The sequence below is a fragment of the Tursiops truncatus genome, chromosome 1 (assembly GCF_011762595.2).
Source record: "Tursiops truncatus isolate mTurTru1 chromosome 1, mTurTru1.mat.Y, whole genome shotgun sequence".
Lineage (NCBI taxonomy): Eukaryota > Metazoa > Chordata > Mammalia > Artiodactyla > Delphinidae > Tursiops > Tursiops truncatus.
The window spans coordinates 163,846,325-163,863,646 of NC_047034.1; the positions used below are offsets into that span (position 1 = coordinate 163,846,325).

The window sequence follows — 17,322 nt, forward strand, 5'->3', positions numbered from 1 at the left end:
TGCAAGTCCTAGCTGCCAGGGATGGATGGGCTTCATGGCAGGGAGAACCTGTGCAGTCACACAGGCCTCATGCTCAGACTGACTCGTTCTCGCTTTAATGCCCTGTTGTTGACCTCTTGAAATTAACAAAACAGTTTTCTTCAACAGGGCCCTGCATTTTCATTTTGCACTGGATCCTGCAAACTATGTAGCTGGTCCTAGTCAGAGACTGTGTCCACCCTGATCCCCACCATATTTCAAATGATGAAATTGGACTTTCAGGTCCAGCCCTCTTTCCACGATGACAAATTGTTGCTTTAATCATTGCTTTCCCATCCTGGGCAATGGCAGATCTTGCAAATCCACTCTAGTTGTCTTTCCTTGGTTCTCCCCAAAGATCCCTTTTACCCAACCTGTGAATCCATCCCCCAGCAGCTGTGTTGGCTACTCACAGCTGCCCCATTCTCAGAATGGAAGCCCTAACCTGGTAAGTTACCCTACCCACTAAACCACTGACTGACTGATACAGGGTACAAGAGGCCAGTTCAACTTGGCAGTGTGGTTTGTGCTCTAGAGCCCTGCTCCTGCGATCTGGCCAAGGCTTGGCTTTGAGACTCTACCCCTGCTCAAGGTTCTTCCTTTCCCCCTTCTGCTTCAATCCTTCTTTTACAGGTTTTTCCTGAAGTTCACACCCTCAAAGAAATTTACCTAATGCCTGTCTCATGCCCTGCTTCTAAGATGATGGGTTTAAATTCAGAATCTTTCTCAACACAGAGCACCAGATTCTAAAAATAGTAAGTTCTTCCTCTAGGTCTATCACAAATTTATTTTAAGCAAATCACTCAAGCCTTCTGGTGACAAATAAGATAGTCCCCAAAGGCATTCCAGCCATGCTCCCTTGCCCACCTGCCAAGCCAATCCCGGCAGAGGAATGAGACCGAGGACAGAACTGAACATCCAGCTCAAAGGAAAGGCACTTAGAACCACCCTAATCTCCAATTTTATTATAGGACACACTGGGGACAGGGGAGGGAAGTGGCAGAGGGGTGACAAAAGAGGGCAGCTGGGGCCCTCCCCCACCATGAGCCTCAGGGCTCAGGTGGGGGGGTGAGGCAGAGGCATCAGGTGAGGATGCAGAAAGCCCAAGCATGCTTTACCTTTCACAGGGTACGGGTCGCTCATCACGCTGCCGGCCTTCCCAGACCAGAGTGAGGGGAAAAGCCTGCTAGGTGGGAGGGCTGAGCCTGCTGACACTGGGTGGCTCATGGGACAGGCTACTGCCACCCGTGCCTGGAAGCACTGAGACAGGCTCGGTGCCCTCCCTCCCTGTAAGCCGCATGGAAGCACCGCCTTCCAGAAGGGACACAAAGAACTGGGCTGAGCTTGTTGGCTCACGCCTCATTTGCTCTGGAGAACAGAGAGGAATAAGACATTCTGGTTTGAAAGGCTTTGTTTCCCACCTCAGTGAAAACAGACAGGGGAGAGAGGGGACGGGGTGGGGGATGGCATGTGTAGTGCAAGACAAAACACTCCAACATCAAGACACAGGCTGAATCTCAACCCTACCACTGAGTGACCTCGGGCAAGTCACTTCACTTTCCTGAGACCCAATTCCTTCATCTGCAAAATGGGAATGGTTAATATCTGCCTCACGTCTGTTGTGAGGATTAAATGAGGAAATGCACGTGACCTTAACCAAGTGCTTTAGGTAGAGAAAGCTCTTGGTAACTGGCCATTATTACGATACTTGATACAACACTGAGAACATGACAGTCTGTGAGGAAGACTCAGTGTGGAAGCTCCAGTGACAGGTGGGAGGCCTGGGAGCGCATCTGAGGAAATGTTTGCCTGCCTTCCTCTTCCAGGATCAGGAGGGAGTCCCCCTGTGGGGTGGCGGAGGGGGCATAAGCGAGGGCAGGGGTGGGCGGCGGAGGGGGCTTTAGGAAAGCCCAAGGGCCCCTCACGGGCCTGAGCAGAGGACAAGGATAGAGCAGGGGGTATACTGACCCTCTGAGGACTATTTTTAAACAGTTGGAAGAGGAGAAGGAAGAGAGGGGTGTTTCTTCCCACAGCAGCAACTGCAAAGACATCAAGCTGGATCCACCTAGGCTTTCAGATCCAGCCATCATGGGGCAGTTGCTGGGGGGTACCACTGCCCCCTCCTTTCTCCTCAGGGCCGGGGCTATCAAAAATACATATAAACTGTGAGAAAGTTCACATAAAAACACTTTTCCTGCGTGTATAAAAAAGAGACTGGCTGTGGTCAGTGGCTCAGGATGTGGACCAAGGCCCTAAGAGAGGCCAAGGAGAGTCAGTGGCCACCCAGTGGTGGACGGGCTGGTCTGGGCTGCCTGATGGCTGGGACAGTGCCAGCTCTGGGGGACGCTGTGTTCTCTGACTGGGATACACTTCCGTGGAGCGGAGGTCTGAGGGGCAGGAGGTGTTACAGGGACGCTGGCTCCTGCAGTCCCGCCGTGGCCTGTGCTGGGGTAGGCGGTAGGGGTGCCATGGCCCTGGGCCTCAGCGGACTCCTTGCCAAGGGCAGAAGCTTACTTCGTGGTAAACCTCCCTAGAGAGCTGGCTTCCAGTAAGTCCTGAAATAGGCGGGGGGGTCCTCTTGTTAGGCTGGATTGAGTGGTCTGGGGAGCAGCAGGGGTACAGTACGATTTCCGCTTCTGAAGGAGGGTCCTACCCAGAGCTTCCAGAAGGCTGTCTCCAGCTGAGACTGACTCCACTGGGGACACCAAGCACAGGAGGTCAGGGCTATGCGAGGAAGAAGGCGCCAGAGAAACAGGAGCGCTTCCCTGGCAGCCTGCCCACACCCTCAGGCCAGGGCTTCTTGATGTTTCCTTTGGGACGGGGTGAAGGTAAGGAGAGGGGTGGCCCTGTCTTCCTAGCACCCACTCTTCCCTACTACTCGCCCTGCAAGGGCCGGGACTATGTGCCTGAGTGAGTGAGGTCCAGGGAGATGACCCCGGGCCCTCTTCTGGGGTCCCAAGCGGCTTCCGGAGCCAGGTGGGTAGTAAAAGGCTGATGGTGGCAGCTGGAGCTCGAGGTTCATCCACCTGGTCAGCCAAGGACCCCCTGTCCCCCCTTCACTGAGGCAAAGCTCGGATGGCCGCACCCCACGGGCAGCCTGAGGGGTGGAAGGTGAAATGTGCGAGGGCCGCTCTGGCTCCGGGGCAGAGGGGCCTGTCCAGCTCCCCGTCCAGTAGGCTTTTCACTGCCCAGCAGGCGCACTAGGCCTGGAGGAGGGGCAGGCCGCGCCGGAGGCCCTCCTTCAGGAACTGCATGTAGGTGGCTGTGGACGGGTCTTCAAAGGTGGATGAGAAGCTGAAGACATTGTTCTCGATGTCCTCAGGCTTCACAGAGGTGATGTCCAAGAAGTAGTTGGCGTTGATGTGGTGGACCTGGGAGAAGGGTGGGGTGAGGAGAGCGGGGGCCCAGCCGGGCTCAGTGCCCCCGCGGCCTCAACTGTTCTCGCTGAGGCTGATGGCGGACGGCAGGGGCTACCCGTTCCCCCTCCTCCTCTGCTCACAGGGCCCTCTGACTCCAGGGCTCCACACCTCGCCCACCAGGTGAAACCTAATGCCTTCCGGCATCACCTTTCCCTACCCTGCCTCCGCGCCCCATGACCTCTCTCCTCTGTTCCCAGAAGCCCTGAACTCCGCACTCACTTCTGCCGAAACGCCCACACGCCTGTGTCCCCATCTGCCTCCCGTTCCAGGTAGGGGCACCTTAAGGGCAGGTGCCCGGTAAACGAACAAACAAATCGAGCGGGTGGGAGAGCACAGGCCACCCGCAGCCCAGGCAGAGTCCTGTCCGCCCAGCTTCGCCACCCCTGGCTGGGCCAAGTCCACCACAATGGGCGCCTGTGGACGGGTGCGAGCTGGCCGGCTCCCCCGGACCTTTCCTCTTCTGAACTTCAGACAGAAGGCCCTTGGCTGGCACCCTCCTCCTCGCCACCAAGCCCTCACCGGACGCCCCCATTCCAGGCCAGCCCCAGCTCTTGCTCCTGCACTGCTCCCCACCGCTTCCATCCCTCAGTCCCACACTGACCACCCCTTGGGACTTAAAGGATAAGGGGCAGCTCTGCTCAGAAGAGCGGGTGACGCTGAGGCTCACAGGCGGGCGCCTGTTTGGCAAGTCAGCTCCATTTCTTTTTTTTTTTTCTTTCTTTCTTTCTTTTTTTTTTGGCTGCGCTACACGGCTTGTGGAATCTTAATTCCCCCACCAGGGACTGAACCCAGGCCCGCAGCAGTGAAGGCGCCAAGTCTTAACCGCTGGACCGCAGGGAATTCCCGGCAGCTGTACTTCTTAATTATGCAGCTTTTGCCAAGTCTCTGAACCTTTCTGAGCCTCAGTTTCCTTGTTTGTGAGATCAGCATTCGTGCTCATCTATCTCCCAAAGCTCCCGTGAGAACCCAACGCAACGACGTGAATGCTGTGTAAGGGGCCCTTAGGGAGAGAGAGGGTCTTGAAGCCTGGCTCAGCCTGGGGCATCCCCAGGTCCTCTCTGCCTGTCACGAGGCCTGTCCGTCCCTCCCTCCCTTCCATCCCAGGACTGGCTGCAATGGTCTGAGGTGAGCCTTCCCTTCCAGGTCACGTTCCTGTCCGCTCTGCTGCTAGACCACGCCCACTGCTGCCAGGTGCCCAAAGTGCTGTTGAGGTTCCCTTTCTGAGGGAGCGTCCCGACACCTGCACGAGGCAGGCCGAGGGGACATCAGGGGATAACTGAGGCTCGGACTGGCTAAGACACCAGCCAGGAAGTGGTAGAGCCAGACCTGGAGCCTGATGAGGTCTGTAAGCCGTGCCCCTTGTTTGCCACTTCCTCTGCCCCGTGGTGCCTGGCCCGGGGCCAGGGATGAGTGGTGGGGGACCTACCACGGTGCCATTGGGCAGGCAGATCATCATCTCCACGGGGAAGCTGTACTTCTCCAGGTGCAGGCTGGCCAGCTTCTGGTGGGATGGGTTCTCCTGGTTGTTCTATGGGGACAGTTGGGCACACTCCTGACACCTCGGCTCCCAGCACTGTCCCAGGGGCTGCCATGGGGCTCTTCCTGCCCGCCTGCCACTCACCTGCAGGTCCTCCAGTTCCTTCACTAGGGACCAGGTGCTGATGAAGCTCTCGTTGAGGAGGGTGAGGATGGGCGAACTTTCCAGGACAGTTTCCCGGAGAGTCCGCCCTGAACCTGTTCCGGGAGAGGGAAGGCCAGGTGGGTGAGGCACCCTGCATGTCTCACTGGGTTTTCTACCAGCAGTAAACCTCATCAACTGTAGAACGGTCAGTGCAGCCAGGTGAAAAAACAGATTCAAAGCATCTACCACAGAGGAGGTGAGGAATAAATGGCAGCTGTAACTAACTTCAGTAACATACTGGCATCCTGGGCTGAGACTTGGCTGGGGGTCTGCCTGGCCCAGGGGCTTCTCGACAGTGACAGCTTCTTAAATCCACTAACCTGTGTCCCAGGGCCTTTGCACAGACAATTCTTCTACCTAAAACACTTCCTCTGTCACTTGGAAAACTCATCCTCCTCAGCCTTCGAAGTCTCAGGTTATATGTCACTTTCTCTAAAGAAGCCTCCCCTGACCCCGCCACCCCCCGTTACACACTCTCGTGCCACTCAGGACCATGCCTTGTGTAAATTCACCACGCTTGTACTTGTTCATTCACCGTCTGCCTTCTGCACACACTGTGTGCTCCCTGAGAACTGGGGCTGATTCTGACTTCCTCAGTGCAAGGTGCCCAACACCTAGCCTATGGCTCGGCACGGGAGGTGCCCAGGATGTTTGTCGATTGGCTGCATGTGGGCAGGGCCATTGTTTGCTCATCTTTGTACCCAATGTCAGGCACCCAAAGAACTTTGCACCAGTGGGTCTTCGTTGAATTTTCTGAATAAGTGAATGCAGCCCAGGCTCTGGCACTACCTTCTCTCACTCGTGTGAAACACTGCACAGAGTACAGGCACTTTCACGTCTGTTTTCACAACTCTGGGAGGTAAGTACATTACCCTCTTACTGCTGAGAAAACTGAGGCTCAGGGAAGGAGTTACTTGGCCAAGGTCTCCAGGCTGAAAATGGCTGAGCTGGGCTCTTTCTATTGTGTCCAGCAGCTTCCTCTGGGCTTAGCGCAGAAGCCTGCGAGCCCTCACCCCACACCCCACCCCATGTCGTCCCTGAGTCCCTCATACTGACACAGGAGAGCGCCATTGGTCTCAGGGCCTCCTGCACCCACAAGGTATGAAGTCTGCCCCCCTTTCTCCCCTCAGACTGGAAGGGTCTCCCTCACCTCAGCAGGACTGGTCGTCCAGGGCCCCCCACAGCAGGACTGAGTGCACCAGCTTGTTCTCGGCCTTGGCTCGCTCAAAGGCCTTGGTGAACGGCAGGTAGGTGACCTGGGGCCAAGTCGAGACAGAGAGAAGCTATCGTGTGCCGCCAGGGTCCCATTCAGGGGCTGAGTGTGTGATGTGCATGTAGTGTGTGTCTGTAGTGTATATACGTGTGCGTGTACATATGCATGTATGTTTGCAGTGTGTGTCTGTGTGTCTGTGTGAAGGGGTGATGCTGAGCCAGGGGATGCCTCCTCCAAGTTCTAAAGGGCAAAGGGGAGGCTCCCCGGCCCAGGCTGGGCCCCACAGGGAGGCAGCCTCAGCAGCAAGCCCTGCACGGCATCCCACGCCCAGTGCCCACCCGCTGCTCCCACAGCTCCGGACCCAGCCCCAGGGATCCCAACCCCGCCCCTTACCCCGTCTGGCCTCACCTTCTTGAAGGGGTACATGGCCACCTCCAGGCGCCGGGCGGCCTCCTCCCAGCTCAGCTCCTGCTGCCACGTGATCTCCTCAAACACAAACTGGAGGGGCTCCCCTGAGGGCAGGCGGCTGTCGATCATGTTGCCATCCTCGTCCAGGATCACAGAGGGCACTGAGGGGCCCGTGGCCTCCAGCTCCATCTAGGCCAGAGGTCAGTGAGGGATGATGTCACTGAGGGACGTCTCAGCGAGGGGCCTGAGTCCTCCAGGGGCCCCGAGAGACCCTCAAAGATACGCCACTCATTGCAGAGGTGGGGAGACAGGCCCAGGGAAGGGAAGGGCCTGGTCAAGGCTGTGCAGTGAGTCCAGGACAGAGCCAGTGTCCAGCCAGTGTGAAGCCATCTGAGGACCCATGGCAGATGCTGGCTAGGAAGAACAGGTGGCTTCCTAGGATCCTGCTTTGGGGACAGTGGCTTCAGCCTGCAGGAACTCTGTCTTTCACTGCCCCAAGGCTCCTAGCCAGCTGGGCCTCCCTGCAGCCAGGCTGAGCCCCACCTTCCTACCTGGGTAGGGACCCCCTGTGCACTCACCTGGGGTATGTAGCCGATGTCCACCTCCATGTTGCTGCTCTCGCTGGCCCCGTACAGCCACTCCATGTCCACATTCAGAGACCTGGGGACAGGCGAGAGGGTGGCCAGGGCAGAACACCACCGTCATCAAGGCCCATTAACCAGATGTCGGACTTTATCTCACTGAAAGCATGCAGCTGACCCTATTTTATAGATGAGGATGCTGAGACTTGGCAGGGTGAACCCAAGGTCCCAGAGCCACTGAAGTTCTGACGGCAGAGCCTGGGCCCTTTCCTCTCCCCAGGCCGCCTCTTTGGAAGGCACTGTGACCATACCACCCTCCACTGGCCCAGCCCTTTACAGTTCACGAAGGGCTTCCATACCCATGGCTCATGCACTGTCCACGATCCATGACTCTTTGAGGCAGCACTCATCAGTGCCTCCCCCAGCGGGAAGTCTGGCCTGAGCATGTGCAACCTGCAGATCCGCCACATGGGGGCGCCCCAGGACAGACAACCAACCACCTTGGGCAGGTGAAGCAGTCAGGGTGAGCTGGGTGCCCTCAGAGCCGGTCAGCGGTCTCGTGGTCTAGGCCTGAGACACAGGCCCAGGAGCAGTTGCCCCCTCCTTCTGTTTCATTCAGTCCAGGACCCCACCTCCAACCCTGGGCTGAGCCCCTGCAGCACAGGGGCTTGCCCGATGAGCGAGGAAGGAGGAGGAGAGCTCGTCCTTCCTCCTCATTTTCCCCGTGGGCCCAGGATGCTCCCTCCCTCGGGGGACTGAGAGGAAACCGCTCCTGGTCCTGGGGGCAACTTTCTCTTCCCAGGCTGTCCCAATGACCCCCTCACTCCTGGCCAGGAGCCAGCCTCCCATCTAGCAGATGAGGAAACTGAGGCCTGGAGGGGTCCAGGGCCTTGCCCACAGCCACGGGTGCCACGGCTGAGACTTCGCTCTGGGCCCCTCATCTCTCAGCCCAGGTCTTGTCCCTGCACAGAGTCACTCAGGTTCACTAAGCGGCTGCGTGCTATCAGGGAGGAATCTGGAAAGACTCTCTGCGTCCCCTGCTTCCCTGCCAAGAGGCCGCCCCTGAGCGGTCAGGCAGGCAAGCAGGCAGGTGACTGGCATTGAGCCCTCCCAGGAGCCGCCCCCTGGCCCCCCAGGGTCTGTGGTAGCAACTGCAGGCGTGGAGGGCCTGCTGCTTAGGCCTTTGTATGTGCCCTTCCCTCTGCCTGGCTAAACTTTCCTCAGCCCCCAGGTCGCTGCATAGACGTCCCTTCCTTTGGGAGGCCTTCCTGGACCCTGACCAGCTGGGTCCCTCCCCACCTGCTGGCCTTCGCCTAGGGTGGCGTGAGCAGGCTGTGGTTACGGGTCTGTTGGAGGTCTGTCAACAGTATGGGGCGGGTGTGGGGGGCAGTTCCATCTTCAGGGAGGGGCTGTCGGCCGCTGCGTTGGGTCCCAGCACTGAGCTGGGAGGCCAGGCCCACAGAGCACCTGGGACGCACCTATCAGACGATGGAATGACCCCCTTCAGCCCACCTCAAGCTACCTCCTCCTGGGTCAGCTCTAGGCCCCTCCCAAGAGAAGTAGCTCTGGGGAGAGACTGCGGGGGCCTCTGGGCCCCTGCATCTGAGCTCCTGGAGCTGGGGGGGGGGCAAACAGGAGCAGGGTGCCGGGGCCGGGGCCAAGGCTCTCACCTGTGGTTGGGCACGAAGAGCCGGAAGTCACGGACGTGGGTGGCGTCTTTGGAGAGGATGATGTGGCCCGTGAACTGGCCGGGTGAGAACCAGAAGGGGAAGTCGGGCGGCTCGCTGAGCTGGAACTCCGCGTGGATGCTGGAGGGAAAGGGCCCGGCTGGGAGCAGGTTCCCTGCTGAGCAGAGCCTGCCCACCTGCCCTCTCACTTCTGCCCCAAAGCCTGGAACTCTTGGCCAGACTCTGTGCGGGGCAAAGGGCTGGACTGGGGAGGAAGACGTGTGTGGGGCAGGCAGAAGGGACGCCCTCCAAGTGCTGCCCATCCTTCAGGGCCCAGTTCACGTGCTGCCTTCCCCGGAAGCCTTGCCCAAGTCTCCTCTGAGCCCTCCAGGGTGTGTGTGGCCTGGTGTCACAGCTCTTACGCACCCCCTTCTGTGTGGATGACAATCATGGCCAACAACCCCATGCTAAGCACATTCAACACCTTTTCTCTTCCTCCTGGAGGAAGTCACCACCGCCCTGATGCACAATGAGGAAAGTGAGGCTCAGAGAGCCAAGGCTGCTTGCCTGGGACCACAGGGTGGTAAGTGGTGGAGCTGGGGGCTTTGAGTCAGGCCCTGCCTCCTGGTGCTCAACCCATCTGTGCTTCCCTGGAGTCCCAGGCCCAGGTGGGAGGCAAGGATGGGGCTGCCAGGACCCCTCACCGGAACATCACGGTGTAGTAGAAGTCGCTGGTGGCGGTCAGGCAGGCGACGGCCCCCTGAGGGGCAAAGCGGGTCTTCACGAAGGGCCGAGGGTGGAACATGCTCAGGAGCCGGTGGATGATGACCTGGGGGGAGGGCAGTGGGACCTGGGCTGGCTTGCTGGGCCCAGCTCCCCTGGGTGAGGGTCAGCTCTGGACCTGGGGCCCAGGTGGGGGCGGGGCCAGAGGCAGGCCAGAGAGCAGGTGGGGTAGGCGTGGCCCCGGGGGTCCAGCTGCCGATGGGGAGGGGCCGTGCTGGGGCTGGGGGTCAGGGCCCCGGGGCTTGCCACGGGCTACCCTCACCTCCTTGCCCTTGGGGGGCGGTGGGTAGAAGCGGTTGTTGGACAGATAGCCGGTGAAGACGCTCAGCTCACTGGGGATGATCCACCAGGGCTCGCCTAGCTCCGCGTGGCCCCGAGGGGGAAGAAAGGGCCGGAAGTGGCGGGCGGCAAACACCGCGCTTGGCGAGGCTGCGGTCGTCCAGTTGCGGAGGCCGGACAGGGCCAGGCGGGAGACCTGGGGCAGAGGAAAGTCGAAGCTCTGGGGCACTGAGAACGTCCCAGGCGTGTGCGGAGGTCTCCTCGAGCCCTGAGCCAACCCACAAGCCCAGGAAGCAGAGGGACCCGGGAGGCTCCTGCCTGCTCACGGCCACGAGCCTGGCACTCTCCTGCCAGAGCTGAGGCTCATCTCACCTTCCCCGGCCCCTTGCCCAGAGAAGCCGTGCCCCTGCGGCCCCTCAGGTCCAGCCCAGGCCGGAACAGCTCGCTCGAGGGCAGGGAAGCAGAGGCAGCTGGAGGGGCCCCCCAGGACTGGAACAGGGGGCTCTGTGAGGGGGCTTCTCACGGCCTCTTCCCTCCCTCTCCAAGCCCAGGTCCCGGGCCTCACACAGTCCTGCCTGCCTCTTGTCTGGTCTGCCAGCAGACCAACCCTGGGTGCCCCGCCCTGCCCTGGGCTTCCTCTCCCCGTCCACTGGCCTTGCTTTCTGCTCTCTAATCCCCCCACCAAGTCTCCTCCCTGCAGCTGATGTCCCGCTGACGAGTCAGAGTTTAGGTTTGGAGTTAAGTCTGCGGAGGGAGGTGGCAGCCACCTTTGGGTGAAACCTCTAGGGCCAAGAGCAGGATGAGACCACAGAGAAGGGGAAGGAAGGGCACCCCCAGAGAGCACCCTGCTTCAATTATAGCCTGGGCCACGCTGGCTGGGCACCCCTGGCAAAAGGCCTTCCCTGAGCCATTTCCTCATCAGTAATCCACCCCACTGCTATCTGCTGAGCTGAAGGGTGGGAGAGAATGAGGGTCAGACGCTCTGCAGGCCTCTCTGCACATCTGCCTGGAGCAGAGGCGGAACCTTGGGGCATGCAGGTCCCCTGGTCAAAGCTGCACCTTCAGTAGCTCCTCCCTGCCTTTCTGGGCCACCATCAGTGGCCGCCAGGACAGTGAGTGCCTGGCACCCCTCAGGGTGCTCAGCCACCAGGGAGCTGCCCCACCTTTGACCTCCCTGGTGATGGGACCCGGGCTCAGTGGGAAGCTGAGGTGGGAGGAGAGGGGTTTCACAGGCAAGTTCTCAAAGCGGGGCTGGCTTGCAGGGCCAGGCAGAGCCTGCCCGCCTGCTGCGTCCTGTTCACAGGTTGGCGAGTTCCTAGCGGAGCAGCCCACAAAAGGGGGCTGAGCTAGGGACGCAGGGCTGGGGTGCTGCTCCGGACCCATCTCCCCTGTACGTGCAGGTGGGCCCCCTGCACCTGCCCCACCCTGTTCTCTCTGCCCTGTAGGAGGGACTCATCTGCTCAGACATCACTTCAGCCCATCAATGCCAGGCCTTTCTCCACCCAGATCTTACTGGACTCTCCCCCTGGACATCTCTCAGGGAACTCAACTTCAACAGTCCAAACTGACCTCATACCCTCCCTACCAGACCTCCAACCCCCATCGGGCAATGGGCCCCATGCACCTGGCCACCAGCCAGAAGCCCGAGTCACCTCAACTCCCCCTCCCTCCCTTTCCATTAGTAGCCACACCCTAACTTTCTTCCTTTCCCAGCATCCCCCGGGCTGCCTTTCCTCTCCATCACCATGGCCTCCCCCCACCTGTCTCCCCCTCCCTCCTGGGAACTGGTCTTCTTGCCTCCCTTTTCTCCCCAGCTGCCAGTTTGGAGAGCCCAGATCTGATGAGAGAATTCTCCTCTTTCAAAATCTGCTATGGTATTTTGCTGCTGCAGAACGGAGGCCAAAGTTAGGCAGCTGAGGCCCTTTGCCATCTGGCAACTTCTCTTCCAGCCCCACTGACCAGGATGCCCCCGCACGTGTCCCCCGTGCCCTGGGTCCAGCCACCCCTTCTCTCTGCCCTCAGTGGCCTGCCTGGCATCTCCTGCTGAAATGACAGTTCAGCTGAGCTGTAAAAGCTGAGTGGCTGTGAGTGAGGCAAAGAGGGAAGGTTGTTCCTGGCTGAGGGACCAGCATATGAGAAGGCTCTCAGCTGGAAGAAAGCCCGGACATCTGGAGTAGCGCAAAGCTGAGAGGAGAGCGCAGGGGAGACAGCGGGAAAGGCAGGCAGGGCCTGGGAGGGATTGAGACCCTGTCCACAGGGCCTCGGGTCCTAACCACAGGGCGGGTTAGGATGGCACTGTCAGGGTCATCCCCACCCTACAGCCGTTGCCAGGGGTTGAACCTCAGGTCCGGGTTCATCGGGGCTCAATGGAGCACCTGTCAGGCTCCAGGCACTGTGCTAGGGGCCTGGGGAGGCACAAATGTGTGAGTCACCGGCCTTGCCCTGAGGAAACTCACAGCCTGGGGGGAAAGACTGACTTGCAGCAAGTAATGATTACAAGGGCTGCGGCTGCATCCGCTCGGTCTCTGCACTTGCTGTTTCCTCCAGCCGGATCCTTCTCCCACCCCTGCTGACAGCGGGCTGAGGCCTCGTCCCCTGCAGTCACTGTCAAATGTCATTCCCTCCAGGAGGCCACCCAGATCCCCACTCTGGGTCAGAGGCTCATGCCTATCCCTCCTACCTCCCCTACCAGACTGTGTGCCTGGACAGCAGGGACAGCATCGCACCCACTTCTGGACCCCCAGGGCCTGGCGCACTGGGTGCACAGAGGGTGCTGATAAAAGATGGGAGGAAAGACAGAAAGAAGGAAAGACGAGCAGAGCACAGACCCATTCTCAGGAGGTGAGCACACACAGATGGTCCCTCTGTCTCTGGTTCCGCCTGTGGGGGACCCCCTGCCCCAACTTACCCCTAGGAACCCATCTTTGCTCTTGGTCATGGACTCTGGCAGCAGAGGCTGGAAACGGGCTTCTATGGTGAGTGTCTCCTCGCTGGGGTCAGGGGGCAGGTCCTCCTCCTCATAGCTGGCCGAAGGAGTTGACCCTGTGAGATACAGGTCGCTGGAGAGGGGTCCTGCCTTAGATGGCAGGGCCTCACTTCTCTCAGGATGTCCACACTGGCCAGTGATTAAGGGAGCCGGGCCTGGCAGGGATGGGGGTGGGGGTGGGGCTGTAACAGGTAACAATCAACAAAGTAACAATATAGATCACATCGTTTATCAAACATACACAAATTGTATATGTATGATATATAATGTGTACATATGTATACCACATGGTATACCACACATACACATTTTCTCCAATGTATATCACATTTTAGTTTCACAGTAACCCTGTGAAGGCAGTATTATCAATTCCATTTTACAAATGAGAAACTGGGGGCTCAGAGAGGTGAAGTCACTTCCCCAAGGACACACAGCTAGGTAGTGTGTGAATCAGGATTCAAATCCAGGCCTGTTTTACTCTAAACCTACGATCAACCACAACCTTCTTGCGGGGGCATTAAGATCTCAAAAGTTTCCTCAAAGGCTTAGGAACCAGACGACCTGGGTTCAAATCCTAGCCCCACTCCTCACCAGCTTGTGTGATGGTCGGCCCAGTGGCTTGTTATGAGGATTAAATGAGATAATCCAGGCCTGGTACAGAGTAAACCCGTAATAAATGTCAGCTGTATTGCTATTACCGGTGGTTTCATGGTTGGGGATCCACAGGGCTAGGGCTCAAACCTAATTCTGACTCTAATGTGTGCTCTTTCCACCAGGCCAGGCTGGCTGCAGAAAGGCCATTCTCACTGTCCCCCTTCCCTCAGCCCAGCTCGGGGGTGAGGTTGGCTCCATTTCCTGGACAATTTGGGGCAAATCACTCATCCTCTCCGGTTTTCCCACATTAGAGATGGAGCCCATGCTCCCGTGCCTGTCCCGTCATGAGGGTCTCATGGAGAGCAAAGGCTGCTCAGAGAGGTCAGGGGACATGGAATCAGGTCATCTTTGGTGTCCCAGAAAGAGCACTGGTCCAGAAGTGAGGACACCTGCTTCTCCCTGTTTCCTGGGTGGCCCATTTCCCCATCAGTACGAGGGGCTGGACTGGCAGTGGCTGAACTTGATTTGTCAGATCTCTTCCTGCTCAGAGACCTGCCAAGTCTGTAGTCTTTCAAGGGTGGAGGGAGTCACGATGAAGGCTTTAAGGGAGGCATGATGCCTACTGCAGAAGGGGTGCCTAACAGCAGGGCAGGGTCCCACGACACAGATAATGGGACGAAGCATGGGTGGGTCCTGTTACAACTGCTCTCTTGCTGGTAGAGACCACGCCTGGCATTTGTTGACAGGCTGGACTGACAGACTGAATGGGTGCATTAAAATGGGTGCATTCTTAACCAGGAAGCATCAGAATCACCAGGATGCCTTTTTAAACTACCGATGCCCAGGACCCCCCTCAGACCTACTGAGTCAGAGTCTTCAGGGGCTAGAATCTGGAAAACGTGCTCCCGATGAACGCTCCCCAGTGGCTCCGGATGCAAAGCCCTGTTCTTAAGAACCATGGCTACTTCCGCATTTGTAAGTCAAGGCAACAAAATTTCAGAACAGCAACCTGGAAACCTCCGGGGAAGGGAACAACGGGAATGTGCAGCGTTATACCGGCTGGCTTGCTTATCCAATTACGTAACTGTTGTCACAGGTAATTATGAATGACGCCCAGCATTTTATGGCTCTTTGGTTTTTTAATAAAAAGGTTTATTTCCTGACTTACAAGTAAAATTTGCTCACTACTGACAACTTGTAAAACTTTTAAGGTATAAAGCAGAAAGTTAAACGCACACAACTGTACCAACTAGAGAGGACTCTTTGCCTCTACTTCCTGCTTAGATTTGGTGTTTCTCTGGTTTTGTTTTTTGTTCTCCCAGAAACTTGGTCCCGTTTTGCACTCACAGTGGCCTAGGAGGTAACTGAGGGAGAGACTCTTTTCCCCCTGATGGAGAAAAAGATTTGCGTGAAAAAATTAAAAGCACCCGCAAGCCCAGCAAGCTTGGCCAACACGTCATCGTGAGGGAACTCTTGCTCTCTGGCCATAAAAAAGGACAAGGAGGTGGCTGTGTGGCTGCTCGGAGAAGGGTGTGCAAAATAAGAAGTCAAAGCAAATCCACACAGGGCTGAGCTGTGTATCTGCCCATCTGCTTTCATGACAGTACTGACCGCCCCTGGGAGGCACTGACACACCGCTCCAGCAAATTAGCATTTTTCATCTGACCCTCCTCCTCCGGCAGTGACCAAAGGCCAGCGGGTCAGCACGTGGCTGACCTACCTGACCCATCCTGAGACACAGAAAGCCCATCACGGTCCTTTGGCGCTTACCTGCCTGAGAGCAGCCCGTGTCTCTTTCTAGTCTTTCCCATCTATTGACCTACTTACACCAGGCAATTTGGGTAACAAGTAGATGCCCAAGTTCATAAGTTCAAGAAACGTCCCAAGATATGGACACAGAGGTTAGGGTGGTGATGGAGCAGTGAGAGAGGCATTTTATAATTCATTAGAATGCTTCGGCCCCTCATCTTTACAATAAAAATCACTGATTACAACCAGGCAACAATGGGTAACAAGGTGGGATAGGAATCTGACAGCTCCCGAGAAGTTTAATATTGAGCAGTAATGGTAATGGCTCCCGTCTATTGACTACCTACTGCATGGTGGGCACTTTGCAGACATTTTTCTCTAAGCTTCAAATGAGCCGGTGCAGGACCTGAAGACAGAAGGCCCCTAATCCTGGCTCTGCACCTTTCCAGCCTGCGCAGGCTGGAGACCCTTCCTGCGCCTCCGTCTCCTAAACTATGCACGTGAGGATCAGGACAGTGTCCGTCTCACAGGCACTGTGATGATTAAAGAGATGACTCACAGGAGGCGCTTAAAGCCATGTCTGGTCCTGAGAAGGTGGTCAGGGAATGTTAACTAGTTTTAGTCACACGTGAGGAGAACAGGCTTGGGTGTGCGAGTATGTGTGGGTGCCCATGTTGAAGCAGCTCGCCCAAACCACCAGCCGGAAAGTGTCAGAGCTGGGAGGACCCCAGGGCTGCCAGGACGCACCATCCTCCCCCTACTCCAGGCAGCCCTTCTGTTCAGGGCAGACACAGAAGACACAGACCAAGAAGTCCAGGGCGGTGCCCCGGCTCCCTCCTGCCTAGTCCCCAGCCTCTCCCGGTACCTGTCAGCTTCTCAGCAATGGGCTTGAACTCCTCAGGGCTGAGGTACATGTCCCCGTCAGTGTCCAGAGAGGAAAAGAGGAAGAGGCCTTCTGTCCCCAGGGCTTTCAGCGCCGAGTCCTGCTCGGGAGGAGGTGGCTGGGCTGAGCAGTTGTACACCCAACTGGCATCCCAAACGGGCGGAGGGAGCTGCTCCCGCCACAACCTCCTGGGTTCTCTCAGCCCATCTCCCAGCCCATCTGTCCAAACGCCACCTCTGCACGCCCCAGGGCCCCAGTCCCCCTTCCCATCCCTCCTGGTCCCTGCTTCACGCTGAGCCTTCATCCACTGTCCACTCTCTAAGTGCCCCCTTTCTATCTGGGCCCATCCCGCCCATCTCGTGTCACCCTCTTGGTCCACCCATTGTCCTCTCCGGTCTCCCCTCCCCACCGTCCCAGCACTGCCGGTCAGTCCAGATGCTCGGGTCCCACCTTTGCTCTACGCTTTGTCTGCACTGTCCCCCTGCAGCCTGTCCCAGCTCCTGCCTCACACTGGGCCAGTCCTCTCATCTCCCCCATCAGTCCTTCCAAGTCTGCCCGACCCCTGGAGCCCCGTTTTCCTATCACTTCCCTGCCGCCTTCCCGGCCCTCCGGCCCCCACCCGACCCCCGCCCCTCGGAGCCCGGTGCCTCTGCGAGCCCCACCGCTGCCCCGGCCCACCCGAGTCTCCCGGCCGCCGCGCCCTCCCCGCCGGCTCGGACCTGCCGCGCGGCCGCCTGGGCCTCGGCGTGGCGAGCGAAGGCCCGGGCGGCGGCGGCAGCGGCGGCGGCGGCGAGGAGCGCTCCGAGCAGCGCCAGGGCGCGGGTGCGGCGCGGCGGGGCCGCAGGCGGCGCGGCGGGTCCGGGGCTGGACGGCTCGCACTCGCCCGGCCGGGCCCGGCCCATGGCGGCTGCTCGCGGCGGCTCCGGACGGGTGGCCGGGGACGCTGACCCGCGGCGGCGCGGGCGCGGGCGGGGCAGGGGGCGGGCCTGGGCGCCGGGGCGGGGCGGGCTGGGGCGCGGGGTCCGGCGCACAGCGGGTTCAGTGGGCGCACGAGTCCGTAA

The 17,322-nt window shown here is 58.7% G+C and overlaps 1 protein-coding gene across 3 annotated transcripts; it reads right to left on the bottom strand.

Moving 5' to 3' along the window:
• Window positions 1–941: 941 nt before the first annotated feature.
• Window positions 942–17,198, bottom strand: SELENON (selenoprotein N). 3 transcript variants are annotated; one of them, XM_033840709.2, is made up of 12 exons: window positions 16,981–17,198; window positions 16,244–16,361; window positions 12,958–13,091; window positions 10,033–10,245; window positions 9,692–9,816; window positions 8,991–9,128; window positions 7,318–7,399; window positions 6,740–6,928; window positions 6,269–6,374; window positions 5,059–5,171; window positions 4,864–4,965; window positions 942–3,389 (listed from the first exon to the last, which is right to left on the bottom strand). In XM_033840709.2, the coding sequence occupies exons 1-12, from the start codon at window positions 17,161–17,163 to the stop codon at window positions 3,219–3,221; spliced, it is 1,674 nt and encodes a 557-aa protein (XP_033696600.1). In that variant the 5' UTR covers window positions 17,164–17,198; the 3' UTR covers window positions 942–3,218. The 3 variants fall into 3 exon arrangements, with proteins under 3 accessions (XP_033696600.1, XP_033696594.1, XP_073650043.1); XM_033840703.2 differs by lacking the exon at window positions 16,981–17,198 and having other exon boundaries at window positions 16,244–16,857; XM_073793942.1 differs by lacking the exons at window positions 4,864–4,965; window positions 16,981–17,198 and having other exon boundaries at window positions 16,244–16,857.
• Between the last annotated feature and the right edge of the window lie 124 nt (window positions 17,199–17,322).